Source organism: Nelumbo nucifera, chromosome 4 (assembly GCF_055504915.1).
Source record: "Nelumbo nucifera cultivar China Antique chromosome 4, China Antique-T2T, whole genome shotgun sequence".
Classification (NCBI taxonomy): Eukaryota; Viridiplantae; Streptophyta; class Magnoliopsida; order Proteales; family Nelumbonaceae; genus Nelumbo; species Nelumbo nucifera.
The window spans coordinates 88,736,734-88,750,074 of NC_142652.1; the positions used below are offsets into that span (position 1 = coordinate 88,736,734).

The 13,341-nt window shown below is 37.1% G+C and overlaps 1 protein-coding gene across 1 annotated transcript; it reads left to right on the forward strand.

The window, feature by feature from the left end:
• Positions 1–3,790: 3,790 nt before the first annotated feature.
• Positions 3,791–12,046, forward strand: LOC104612464 (protein trichome birefringence-like 11). The gene is made up of 4 exons (XM_010279882.3): positions 3,791–4,798; positions 5,608–5,997; positions 7,943–8,101; positions 11,233–12,046. Exons 1-4 carry the CDS (start codon positions 4,356–4,358, stop codon positions 11,606–11,608), a joined length of 1,368 nt encoding a protein of 455 aa, XP_010278184.2. The 5' UTR covers positions 3,791–4,355; the 3' UTR covers positions 11,609–12,046.
• Positions 12,047–13,341: the final 1,295 nt, after the last annotated feature.

Sequence of the window (13,341 nt, forward strand, 5' to 3'; positions counted from 1 at the left end):
TGGGTATTCATAGCTTTAAGTTACCTGCTCACAAAGAATACACAAAGAGTATAGAGGAGATCCACATGAACGTGGTGTTGAGTAAGCATTTCTAGAATGTGGATGATGCCTTGTTTCAATCGCCATAGGTAAAGTGTGATGCGATCATGCAAGGAAACAATAGCCTGATATTTGAAGCAAAACCCAATTCCATAAATATACATAAAAATTAACATTAATTTTTAAATAAGATATAAATAAAACAATGTTTTTATAAATAGAAAAATGGTTTATTTAAATCTCAAATCCCATTTAATATTGAAAAACTTCTAAACATGGTAGCCAAACAGGTGTTATTTATCAAAATTTACGGATGGATTTTAATTAGTCAAAACTCTTCTGATATCATGTCTTTCCTACATCATAGATTTTCTCAATTGGACTGATTCAAATTCTAATTAATCCAAATAAAAGCGATATCTAAATTCAACCCAATTTATAAATCCACCCAAATTTCAAATGTATTTTAAATCACAACTTAAACTAATGTTTTAAAAACCAACCTGAAAATGGAATCGTTTTTCCTTTTGGTTCTTGGGTCAGCATTTCACCGTTCCAGTTGAGTGGGCCAAAATGGTTATGGTAAAATCTATTAAATCCTAACCGTTAGATTGGTATATTAACTTAAGACTGAATATATATATACACACATTATGAATTATACTGAGTAGGTTTTAGAGAAAACCTATGATACAGAAAAGACATAATATTAAAAGAGTTTTGACCAAGCACCTGTGAATTATGAACACCAAATGATTGATCATCTCTTTTATGATACTGATTATGATTAATTGGATGTAAGTATTTTGTTTTTTTGGTATCATAGTCGAACTCTTATTTATTGCAATTGATGTTAGCATTGAATGGATTGACAGATTGAAAGTCTGGATCAGATTTTTTTTTGGATTATACTGCAACTCACTACAGAATTATGAAATTATAGGCCCCCCCGCCCCCTTAGTCTAGAGGTGTAAAATGGTGTTGTACTGTCCTGGGCTATGTCGCCCTCCTCAGGGATAAATTGGGGAGTCAGCCCAACACGGCCCATGGCCCAAGCCCATGTGGGCCCGTGCCATCCCGTGGGCCTGGGCCGGGTGGGTTGCAAGCCGTGTCGTGGGCCTGGGCCGTGCCAGGCTAGGGCATAGGTTGAGCCTTAGGCGTGGGCTGAACTTGGTCAGACTTTTTTTTTTGTTTTTTTGATATTTTTTATTCTTTTATTTCTTTGCTAAGTAAAACTAAAATATTTAACTTTCCTTTGGGAACTATTTGAAAAATAAGAAATCTAACAAAGAAATGAAAAATACTTAATCAAGTAAGAAGTCAAAGAAACAAAGTATCAAAGTGAATAACAAATTGGAAGAAAAATAGGAATTTTATTTCATTTAAATTTGAATGATACAAAGCAATGAAGCATACAATGGTATGATGAATGAAATATGAAAATTGAAAAACGGAATAAATTAATAAAATATAAAAAATATAATATAGTAACAGGTTGAAAATAAAAATTACGTTATTAAAAATATCAAATAAATTAAATGAAATTAAAACAAATTTTACAATAATTTGAAAAATGCTATATATATTTTTTATTTTTTTATTTTTTTAAATGCTATATAATTATTGAGTATACAAAAATATTGACTTCATCATTTTCTCCTGTTATTCTTGACTTTGATCATCTACTTTAGGTGAAACATCATGTGGTGTTGAATTGAGAAATTGATAGATTGCGATTTGAGAGAGTATAAGAACTAGAGAAGAAATTAAGAGAATTGTTGAATTAGAGAATTTATGAGAGATTGAGACTTTGAGAGAGAGTATGAAAACTAGAGAAGGGATTAAGAGAACTATTGAATTGGTGTGATGAGAATGGTGGAGGATAGGACTATTTATATGAATTGAAAATAATTCAATTACCCAAAATACCCTAAAACTAACATTTTTTTTAGTTGTTGGGAGGGGTAATTTGATCATTATAAAGTTATTTATCACTTTATCCAAAATACCCCCCAAACTAGCTATAATATTGCTGTTGGGGGGAATTCGTGTCATTCTTTCTCCCCCCCTCCTGAAACCAAAATACATAAATACCCCCCTATGACCTGTTTATAGCTATTGGGGGTACTTTTGTAAAAAAAACCTCAAAAAGCTGTAACTAGCCATTAGACCCAATGACTAGTTCATCGGATGGGCTGAGCGCGGCCCGCTATGATCTGATTTACACCTCTACCATAGTCTGCTAGTAGCCCCTTATAAATTTCATCTTGCCCGTGGATTTGGCACCAATCCACGGTCATGCTTTATCTCACATGTACGGTGGACTAAGAATTTTGAGGTGGGCTGAACAGTCATTCTCTTTTTTTCAAAATAACAGTTATATGTCAAAATGAAAGTGGTATTAGGGTCGGTTCCAAGTATACCTGGAAAAAGTTGACCCAACCCGCGAACCCGACCCGAAAAAACAGGGTTAGGGTATCATATTTTAGCTACCTGAATGTGAGAATGACTTGACCCGGAAAAAACTGGATTGGGTTGCGTTCTGGGTCAACCCGATGACCCGATTGTCAAGTCTAATTGGGACTATTTGTGCATTGTTAGAAGTTTCCACTCTTTAATTTTTTCTATTTAGCCTTTACTCTTTATCGTTTACTCCTTAAATTGTTAATTCAAGTTTTTAATTTTAATTTTATATTTGGAATTTTAAGGTTAATTCTTTTAATTTTGGCATTTTTATATAATTTTTCTTTATTTTTTTAATTTCAGTTATATTTTGGGATGACCCGAATTGACCCATGGGTCAACTCTAATCCGAACATTTAAGATTAGGGTCTAACATTTGACAACCCGACCCAAAATCAACACAAAGGATCTTGACACAACCCAAGCTCGACCCACCCAACCCAATTGCCTGGTCTAGTTCCGGGGTCGATCAATGACAGTTTTAAAATATTGACTTAAACGAATCGGCTTCGAATCAAATTCGAAGATCAGATCCGATCCGATATTTCTGAAGTTCACTCACTCTGTATGCTCAAAAAGGAAGCTCGACTGCTTGAGATTATGTACTTGGAAGGAGAAAGAGGATTTGCTCAAAAAGCGGGCCAGTTGTCTTACACTGACATTCATAACCACCACCCATGTCACTTCCAATCCTCTACGGGAACCCGAGGAGACCAATTTACATGGGCCTCACATATACGGTATGGGCCCTCGTGGGCCATATTTCCCAAAGCATTACTCAAATCAGTCGTCCCCACGGATCCCACTCCACTTCCCCAACTCTGATGCACCTTCCTCCACGGGACGTGGGCCACTGTAAAAAATTGAATGATAGACTCCACTATTCATGCCACGTGTCAATCCAGTACGTTATTACCCGAGTTAACGGCTCTCTCAACAGTTCAGCACATTTGACTGACAGTAATTTAAAATATGACACAAGGGTATTTTAGGAAAATGATGATTACCGGCATGGCGGCATAGCTGGTGAATCTTCATGGGGACAGGGTTTAAGATCCAAATCGTTGACGTAGTGATCTCACGAGATATGCCAAATCAACAGTGAAGGAGGCAAAGAAGTCTCTCTCAGTAACCTGAACCAGTGAGCATTCTTAATTCGCAAACCGATCTTATCATCTTTATTTAATCTCCGTATATTTGTCGGGATCCGCCACTCCCTTTCCCCACTAATCCCCACGAGACTCCACGAGGTCCACCGGATCCGACCACCGCCCACGGTGGCACGACCCCGGAAGCGAAAAGCCTCGTCAATGGACTCTCTCTCTCTCTCTAAAAAGTCTGAACAAAGACAAACAGACCTTATCTTGGCATCGTTGAATTTGAATTCTAGCTTTGTAAGAAATCCACGTTTAAATTTAATCATTCTTTTTGATAAGGCATTTTAATCACACTGTCCCACAAATATACCCTGAATGAAAAATTCATTATTTACATACCACAAGTGAAACTCACCGCTTCCTCTCTGTTCTGCAAAAAAAGCAACGAAGGAAATAAAGTAGGAAACTCTCGTCGCCATGAATGCTCTCTTGCTTCTTTCACACCCATTTTCATCGATCTGCACATCTGTCAAAATAATTAACTTACACTAACAAGGCAAGAAACTCTTCCCCATATGAATACTGTGTCGCTTGCGGACTGGTACTTTTCAGTCTTCTGTTTTATGTCATCGTCTCCGGCTCCGTTTCTGCAAATAGTCTGAAACATTGACGGCGCAAGGGAAGACAGTCGTCCCGTTCAAAACCCATTTCGAGTTTCTTCAAGAATAGCCCATTTCATCGGCCATTCCTTTCTAAATGATTAAGATTCCACTTGCTCAAGACCCAGAAACCATGCCTTACTGGGAGATTCTGAAGAGGGTCAAGCGACTGAAACCGCATGAGCCATCATTGGGGACTCTTGGGTTTTTCTTTGTTACAGCTGTGTGCTTTCTGTGCTGCTTCTTCTACTTGGACTACACGGTTGTCACTAGAGGGCTTCGCGTTCGTGTACAGTCGGAGAAGTTGATGTGGTTGGGTTTTGATGTTACTGCTCGGGATGAAAGGGCAGGGTTCCTAGGAGAGGATGGTGAAGGGTGTGATTTGTTTAAAGGGGAGTGGGTCTGGGATGAACAGTACCCCTTGTACCAGTCTAAAGATTGCAGATTTTTGGATGAAGGGTTCCGGTGTTCTGAGAATGGAAGGCCTGATAATTTCTACACCAAGTGGCGGTGGCAACCTAAAGATTGCAATTTGCCCAGGTTTTACCCTTCTCCTTTTCTTCTATCTCGCTTGCCCTTTTTCTTTTTCTTGTTCTGCGAATTTTTAATGGGTAAATTCTTTTTAATTTCCCCCATCATTTTATAGAATTTCCTACAAAATCGTAACGGGTTTGGGGATCAGACGTTGCGGTTTTGATTTGAACATTTTGCCACATTGGAGTGATTGGTTGGTGTATGACCGTTTGACTCAACGTATTCGTTAAATTTATAATCTTCTACTTCAAGTTTTGACCACTTTGTCGTACTATTTATTCTTACGAATTCTATTTTCTAATTTCTACCAATACTTATTCTTCCCCGGATTGTGCTTTTTTATGGGAACTGATGAGAAAAATGGTCTCAATTCTACAACTTACACTGAATCTTTCCATTAGTAATTTTGATATTTTAAATTTTCTTGTTAGTTATCATTTGTAGTTTCTTTCTGGGTCTACGACTCTATGGTGTAGTCATGAGTGCTTTTTCTATTTATATGCATCTCTATGAACTTTTGTTGAATTTGGACTGAATATTTTCAACAGCGAAGTTGATGATTTTTTTCCCTTCTCCTTCGTTGTGTTTCTCTATCTTAATTCTATGGATAATACACGTTGCCTGATTTTTCTCCTAAGTTCTCCTTGGTTGGGTAATAGTTCTTTCTGTGTTATAAATATCTTCATTTGCCCTCACTCTTTATGTTATCTTCATTTGTCGATCTCATACTTGCTGATAGACAAAGAAACTAGAAAAGGAAAGAGAAGTAAAAAATTAATTTGGATGTTTTTTCTTCTTTGTTGTTCTTGTATAAGATTTGATGCAAAGAAAATGTTGGAGAAGCTGTGGAATCGAAGACTAGTATTTGTTGGTGACTCGATTGGAAGAAACCAATGGGAATCTCTTCTCTGCATGCTCTCATCAGCAATTCTGGACAAGGATTCAATCTATGAAGTAAATGGAAGCCCAATCACCAAACACAATGGGTTCTTGGTGTTCAGGTTTAGGGACTTTAACTGCACTGTGGAGTATTACAGAGCTCCATTTTTAGTGCTGCAGAGCCGAGCACCAGCTGGGGCACCAGAAAAGGTGAAAATGACTCTGAAATTGGATCAAATGGATTGGAGTTCTGTACAATGGAGGGATGCAGATGTTCTAATTTTCAACACCGGTCATTGGTGGAACTATGAGAAGACCATAAGAGGGTACTTAAATCTATTAGAATTGCTTTTTTCCTCATCTGGAAAGAAATTATTCTTATTCTTCTTTCTGTTTGTCTAGTATTTTTTTTATTTATTTGTTCAATCATTTATTTGTATATTTTGCATATATTAAATATAACATACAAACAAGAGAGTTTAACTGACCTGTGGAATGATACTCATCTCAACTCAATTTATCTATGATCCCAACTTTTGGGGTCTGCTACATGAACCATGTTTTGGCATAGTGCTCTCTCAAGAACAATGTTTTTTGTCAAGTTGAAAGTCCTTAGATCATTTCTTACCACTTCAGGTCATGTTCTATTTGGTCTTCCTCATGCTCTTTCAAAGCGTTTTACCTGCAATAATTCATTTTTTTCTTTGATGAATTTTTTCCTTATTAGAAGAAAAAGGCATTCCTTCTCACTAATGCAGTTATTTTCAAGTTTCATCTATGGGGTTGCTCCTAAGTCCTTAGGTTGTTTTTTTTACCACTCCAAAGTTCAATTATTCAATTGAGTTGAGAAGGTCTACTGTGAAAATTTTGTAAGATTAGGGTTTCTATGAGAAGATGATTGAGGCAGTTTTGTAATTATTGTTATAATTGTATTGTTGTTTTCATTTGTTTATTTATTTTTAATTACTTGCCATGTTTGGAAAAGGTAACATGGAAGTTGGAGTAGAATTTTGATAAAAGTCAAGACAAGAATTATCATACAAGCTGGTGGTAGATATCCTAACAATAACACAGTAGATGGTCCGTACTTGATGCCCCAAATAAACACCATTTTATTTTGTATAGATAGATTGGATCATATCAGCCCTCAAGTTGATAATGAAGTCCAACAATTATCTGTCTTTCTCTCTTTTTAAGGGGTTTTCAATGATTTTTAGTCATTTGTAGGGCCTAAGAAGGTTTGTTTGCCTAGTAAAAGCATATTCTTGGAAATTTCCTTCATGGAATTCCAGGGAATCTGGCACAGGTAAGATTAGAGTTGTTTAAAATGCCCTATCTGTTATTGGACTGTTATTTTTCATATTGTTTCTCTGGAAGATTGTTCAAAAGTTGCACATTTAAGACTATGAATTTTTTAAAATTTGTGTGGAGTTTGTGGACATTTGTTTTTGGATATTGGCCTAAACATGTCATGACTACACGCTAATTTTAATTCAGTTACATCCTTCACTGTCCAATCGGATTATTAAATTTGTTTAAGTTTTATGATCATCTTTTCTTTTTCCTCTCCCCAGTTAACTGTTCAACTTGTGTGCTTTACTTAGGATCCAAATAACAATAAAAACATGAAAAGATTTTATGGCACGGTTACCAGGCCATAATGATGAAACCCCACAACTGATAATATTTAATTATGGATTCCACCAAGTTTGTGTGTTCTTTTCATGTCATGTGCTTCAGAGGCAGAGCCAGGATTCATCATTTTGGGGATCACTCTATGAGGACAGAGAGGTCATGTTGTATCACTCCCCAGACAAGGGTTTTATCAAAATCTATGATACCTGTTCAAGCCTTCAAGGGTGCTGTGTCATGTTGGATGCTTCAACTTTTAATGTAAATTTCATATATGATATAATATTGTGTCCTGCTCAGGCTCCCTTGGTTCTGCTCCTGAGATGTTTTCACATTGCTTATCATCTATTTTCTGTGTTTTTGATGATTCTTGTGTGTATTTTTATTGTTCAAGTTATTGATCTGTTGAATTTAGAAACTGGCTTCTTAGTGGGAATATCCATACTTAATGCTTTATAGTGGATACTGGATATTGGATGTACCATATCTAATAACTTGCAAAACTGTAGCTTTGTTGTTTGCAAGTAATTTGAAAAAATACTGTGTTTTCTCATGGAAGACAAAATGATATCATAACTATTTCTAGGCTTGCATATCAGTTGGAAGAGACTTGACCTCTGGATTCTTATCTCTGTCCAGAGGTTGCTATTTTCAAGAAGGGCAGGAGATCAAAATGAATATGAGTGTAGAAAGTGCATATCAGAAATCAATTGAGACGCTGATTAACTGGATAGATGGGGAAGTAAACATAAGCAAGACCCAGGTCTTCTTTCGCACCTTTGCCCCTGTACATTTCAGGTATGCCCCATCACTTGTTTTTCTGCCAATCTTTTTTGTATCATTTGACTTTGGTTGTTACCGAAGTTGTATTTCTTTTTTCTTTTACATGTAATTTTATTGTTTCTAGTTTCTGGTTTCTACTTATACTGCAGAGAATCACTGTGCTTCTGTAAAAAGAAAAAAGGAAAATGCTTAAATTTTCACTTGTTGAACTTGTGGGATACTCCGTTTCTTGTAAAATATAATTTCATTGTATCTTGCAAAGATGATGCATGATTATTGTTTGAGAAACACTATTAAAGGGTTGCTTTTGAGGGATACAACTTGGGATGGGTTGGCTCAAGTTTAGGTCAATCCTGGTCCAGCCCAATGCATTAAAACTTCAACCCTAACCCAAACAGATCATGAAATTGGATTGGAACCTTACCTACCAAATTTATAAACACATGCAGAACTACATGCTACCATACATACACAAGCATGCATATTATATGTGTACTGTAGAGACATCATATTAAAGTAATATTTTACAAAAAAACTCTTTATCATTGTCCCCTCTCTTCCTTTGACATAAACATATTTGTATACAGGTGTTGATGCATATATTGTTCATAATATATTGCTCAAGGCATCAACCATAACCCAAACTGACTATATTGGGTTGGTAATTTTCAACCCTAAGCTGAACAACCCACTCTTCAACCCAACCCTATTTTTTTGGTGGTTGGGCTAGTACTTCTTTTTTTGGTATTCGGTGCCATGCACCATTAATAACTTCCCCTTTTCCCCCAAAGTGCTGGTTTCAGGATTCGATTCCATGTCAACTCTGGAACAAACCAGCTAACACACCAATGAGCCAGCCCTCGGTTGGGCTAGTATTAGCCTGACCTAAGTTGCATTTTGGTCAATTATGCTCAATGATCTTATGTGAGAACTTACAAATCAAAGAAATCTTAAGTGAGAACTTTATTAACATGCTTTACAATGGAATCCCATTGTCAATTTTCAGTCTCCAAACTCCAAAGGAAGAACCACTGGACCAGTTCTTGGGGTAGTGGCTTCTGGAGGACTGTGACCTTGAATAAAAGGGTAAAGAATTCCAAGGGATAAAAATTCTATAATGTTGTTAGAGATAAAAGCTTAGAGAAGTTTTTGAGAGAATTATAAATTCCAGGTTTGGATCTTGGACTCAGCAAACCCATTTTGAACAAGATGCAGATTTTGTAGATTGTTTTAACAGATGGAAATTTTGAAGTTCTGTAGTGTCCCAACATTCTTCCAGATTCCTTTGTTTTACGTTAAGAATTCGTGCTTTAATTAAAGCCAGTTGTGGCTTGAATTCTTTGTAGTTGTATCTTCCATTTTCTCTGCTCAAGCTCACCTAGTGCAATGGATATCTTTATGTCCATGGAATTCCATTTCAATGTTACAAAAATGGAAGATGCAGATTTTGTAGATTGTTTAAGAGATGGAATATTTTTAATTTCTGTAGCATCCTAACATTCTTCCAGATTCCTTTATTTTATGTTAAGAACTCATGCTTTAATTAAAGCCAATTGCATTCTTTGTAGTTGTATCTTCTATTTGCTCTGCTAAAGCTCATATAGTGCAATGGCTGTCTTTATGTTTATGGAATTCCATTTCAGTGTTACGGAAATGGAAGAAGCAGATTTTTGTAAATTGTTTAAGATATGGAAAATTTGAAGTTCTGCAGTATCCTAATATTCTTCCAGATTCTTTTGTTTTACGTTGTTGGTGTGAAAATTTTATAAATTCCCATGCAACATAGTTCACTCAATCAAGTGATTGAGTTTTTATCATTTTGGATAAGGCCCATTCAGGGAATCATACGGATTGTTCCCCTTAATTACATCTCCACAAGAAAGTAGAGAACACCTTTTGATTCTGACTTGGAGAAATGAATGCATAGAACAAAAGAAAAGAACAACAGGGTACTTAAAAAGAACTTTTCATTTGCTTTTCTTTTACATCAAGTGTACAAGAATGAGAAGAAAGAAAAAGAAAATACAATTGAGAAACTATACAGCAATACATTTCTCTTTTCTTTTAAATACAAAGAAAATTTCCTTCTCACTCCTTTCTTCACAATTAGTCAATCAAATGAAACTCTGATTGTAGACAGCGTTAATCCTTTGGATTTTTGCAGACAAGAAGGGAATCGTAGTCAATCAAATTGCATGTTTGATTGTAGATGATTTTATTCCCTTGTTCTTCATTTTCATTTGAAAGGAACCATAATCAGTCTTTGAGAATTAGACTGTAGATGGTTTAATTCCAAGTTTTGTCTTGGAAGAGGGACCATAGTCAACCAAGTAAAGGTACCTGGTCGTAGATGGTTTATTTCCCTCTATTTCCTTTCTCAAAACTGAAAATAAAAGAGAGAGAAAGAAGGATACATAGCAGAAGACCTATATAGGAAGTATTCTCTGAGAGGGGTAGTTATGTAACTACCTCCTCCTAGGTGAAGGACACCTGTCCCTCCCACTTAAAGAGAGGGAACTCCCACTTAAAGAGAGAGAACTCCCATACGGGATACTTTTTTATAGTTTTAATGATTTGGCTAGCAGACTAGCTAACCCACTTATTAAATATTATTTGAATAAAAAAATGACTTCAACATACGTTAAGAATTCATGCTTTAACCAAAACCAACTGTGGGTTGCATTCTTTGTGGTTATATCCTCCATTTGCTCTGTTAAAGCTCATCTAGAGAAATGAATATCTTTATGTCCATGGAATTCCATTTCGTGTTATTAAAATGGAAATGACCTATGCTGCTGGAATCTGCATGGCTTTTGGGATTCATGTAATTTGACTGTGTTACATAATTGATCCATTGACATGGATCTAATAATGTTTACTCTTCTGGGCATGCTAACTCAACTGGAGAGGTTATATATAGACGTTTTTTAATGTTTGATTATACATATCATGAGCTAGCAGTACACAAGTTGTGGTTTTCACACTGCACAAGTGGCAATAGATACAACTAAATATGTTAGTTTCACCATGTGAGATGGATGAATACTATTGCTACCTCAAAGATAATTTTTCCATTTCCATGTTTCAGAATGATACAAATAACCAAGTACATTTCTTTAGCAGACAAAAATAACTGGGTTTTGCAGGGGTGGAGATTGGAGGACTGGAGGGAGCTGTCACTTGGAGACGCTGCCTGAGCTGGGTTCATCATCGATGCCATCTGGGTCGTGGTCACAGTTAAGCATAGTTTCTGATGTATTATTAAGACACGCAAAGAAGTCACAGGTGAAGTTGGAAGTGTTGAATGTAACCCATATGACATCTCAGAGGAAAGATGGTCATTCATCGTTGTACTATCTAGGGTCGAAGAACAGCCCTGCCCCTCTCCACAGGCAAGACTGCAGCCATTGGTGCTTGCCTGGAGTCCCTGATATGTGGAATGAGCTCCTATATGCACTTTTGCTAAGGTGTGAGGCTACTCACATGCACGGTTCAAGAGAACCTTCTAAGGCACAGGTTTGATTCATGAAGAAATCCTGCCTGTTAGACGTGAGTCTAATTCATGGGAAGGTCTGAAGATCCCTAAAATTAACTGGAGTTAATTTGGAGCTTCTAGGAGAGTTGGATGAATATGCAGTTTCTGAAAAGCACACAAGGGTTTAAGACGCGCCATTGGTTGAACATCTATTTTGGACCTTGGATTATACTATATGTAAACCCAATTTTATGGGCATTCCAGTAAGCACTAAGCAGGGTTGGTGGTGAAATGTGGTTGATAGTATCATAAAGATATATACACGGTAAGGGATATCTATGTGTGACTGTGATTCGGTCACAAGCTTGTAGTTCCTCTAGAGAAAGTTACTTGTTCCTTGTAATTTGTATAGTAAGGGTTGGGATGTAAGTGGAACTTCTTATCAGTTTGTTACAAGTTCTCATTAAGGAATCTCAAGATCTTTACACTTTTTTTTTTTCTCAATCAGGATTCAGGGAGCAGAGGCATCTCCAGGCCTTTGTTTACTCAGTATGATACATTGATACTTGGGCCTTTGATTAAGGAGTTGAGATGTAATTCTTCTTCATTCTTCACTCCAATCGGATTGGTTTCTATGCTAAATTGCTAATCTAATTCAAATGGATTCTTTGGATCCCAATTTGAACTTGTACTGTTAGCATTTTATGGCTTAAATCAGGAAATTTTGAACTTCTTCCTTTTCAATGCACGGTATCAGTCCAACACTAATTTTGCAACTACCTCAAGTACAGGTACAGAATCAACACAATTAATGGCGGGTATTTGTTAACTCCATTAATCAACCAAAAGGTTGTGTTAGGAAGGATTCTGTTCTCTGCAAATTAATTAGAAAATAGAAACTAACCAGTAAATGATTCTGTTCTTCCATGAAAACATTTAATTTTGATTTACCATCACCAAACAGAGAAAGGAGGCATACTCTCTCATTGTACATTGTAGAACAAAAATGTTAAAAATAAAAAAAAAGCTTCCACCTCGCTACTCACACAGCTCTTCTTCTCCTCTTCGACTTGATCATCCCCATGATTGGAGAGTGAACCCTGAAATTCTTAACACATTTCTGTAACTCCTCTCTCCTCAACCCGCAAAGCACCATTAGAGCACAGGAACAAAACCCCAAAACCCAACCCTTAATCTCAGCCTTCCAGTCCCTGATCAAAAATCCCAGTAGAACAAAATTCACAACCCCCAAACCGAAACAAGTATCTAGTTCCTTTGCCAGAACCAACAGAAGAACCAAGGCACAAGCACCCAGCAACCCCAAAAGCCCAAATCTACTGTGCCACCGGCTCCGCCTTCTCCCCCACCCATCAAACCCTCCACCTCCGAGACCCTTGAGAAACCCGAGCCCTCCCCCATTTCCCCCGCCAAACCCTTCTCTGATGATAAAGTCGAGCGGTTCCGGTATCATTTTCAGATTCGATGCGATGAGCGAAACGCATTGGAGTGCAACTCTGCTCGATCTTTGCCACCTGGATGCGGTTCGCCTCCGGTTCCTTCTCGCAGCGACAATCGACGGATAACGATCCGAGAGATCGACGGATTTGCAAATCGAAGGGGATGCTCTGGTCGGCTGTATAAACGATAATGCTGTTGGTGCGTTTTTTAAATGGAAGAGGACACCATGGATCTGCATCGTCTTCGTTGTTTGTGAGGCGAATACATATACCACACAATACAGAGACCTCCGAACAAGCTCAAGAGGAGAAGGAAAAACAGA

Excerpts from the sequence above, each read along its gene's own strand:
- LOC104612464 (XM_010279882.3), top strand. The coding sequence starts at position 4,356 with ATGATTAAGATTCCACTTGCTCAAGACCCAGAAACCATGCCTTACTGG. Across the intron at positions 5,998-7,942 it reads TATGAGAAGACCATAAGAGG|AGGTTGCTATTTTCAAGAAG; the intron begins GTACTTAAATCT and ends ATCTCTGTCCAG. Across the intron at positions 8,102-11,232 it reads TTTGCCCCTGTACATTTCAG|GGGTGGAGATTGGAGGACTG; the intron begins GTATGCCCCATC and ends TGGGTTTTGCAG.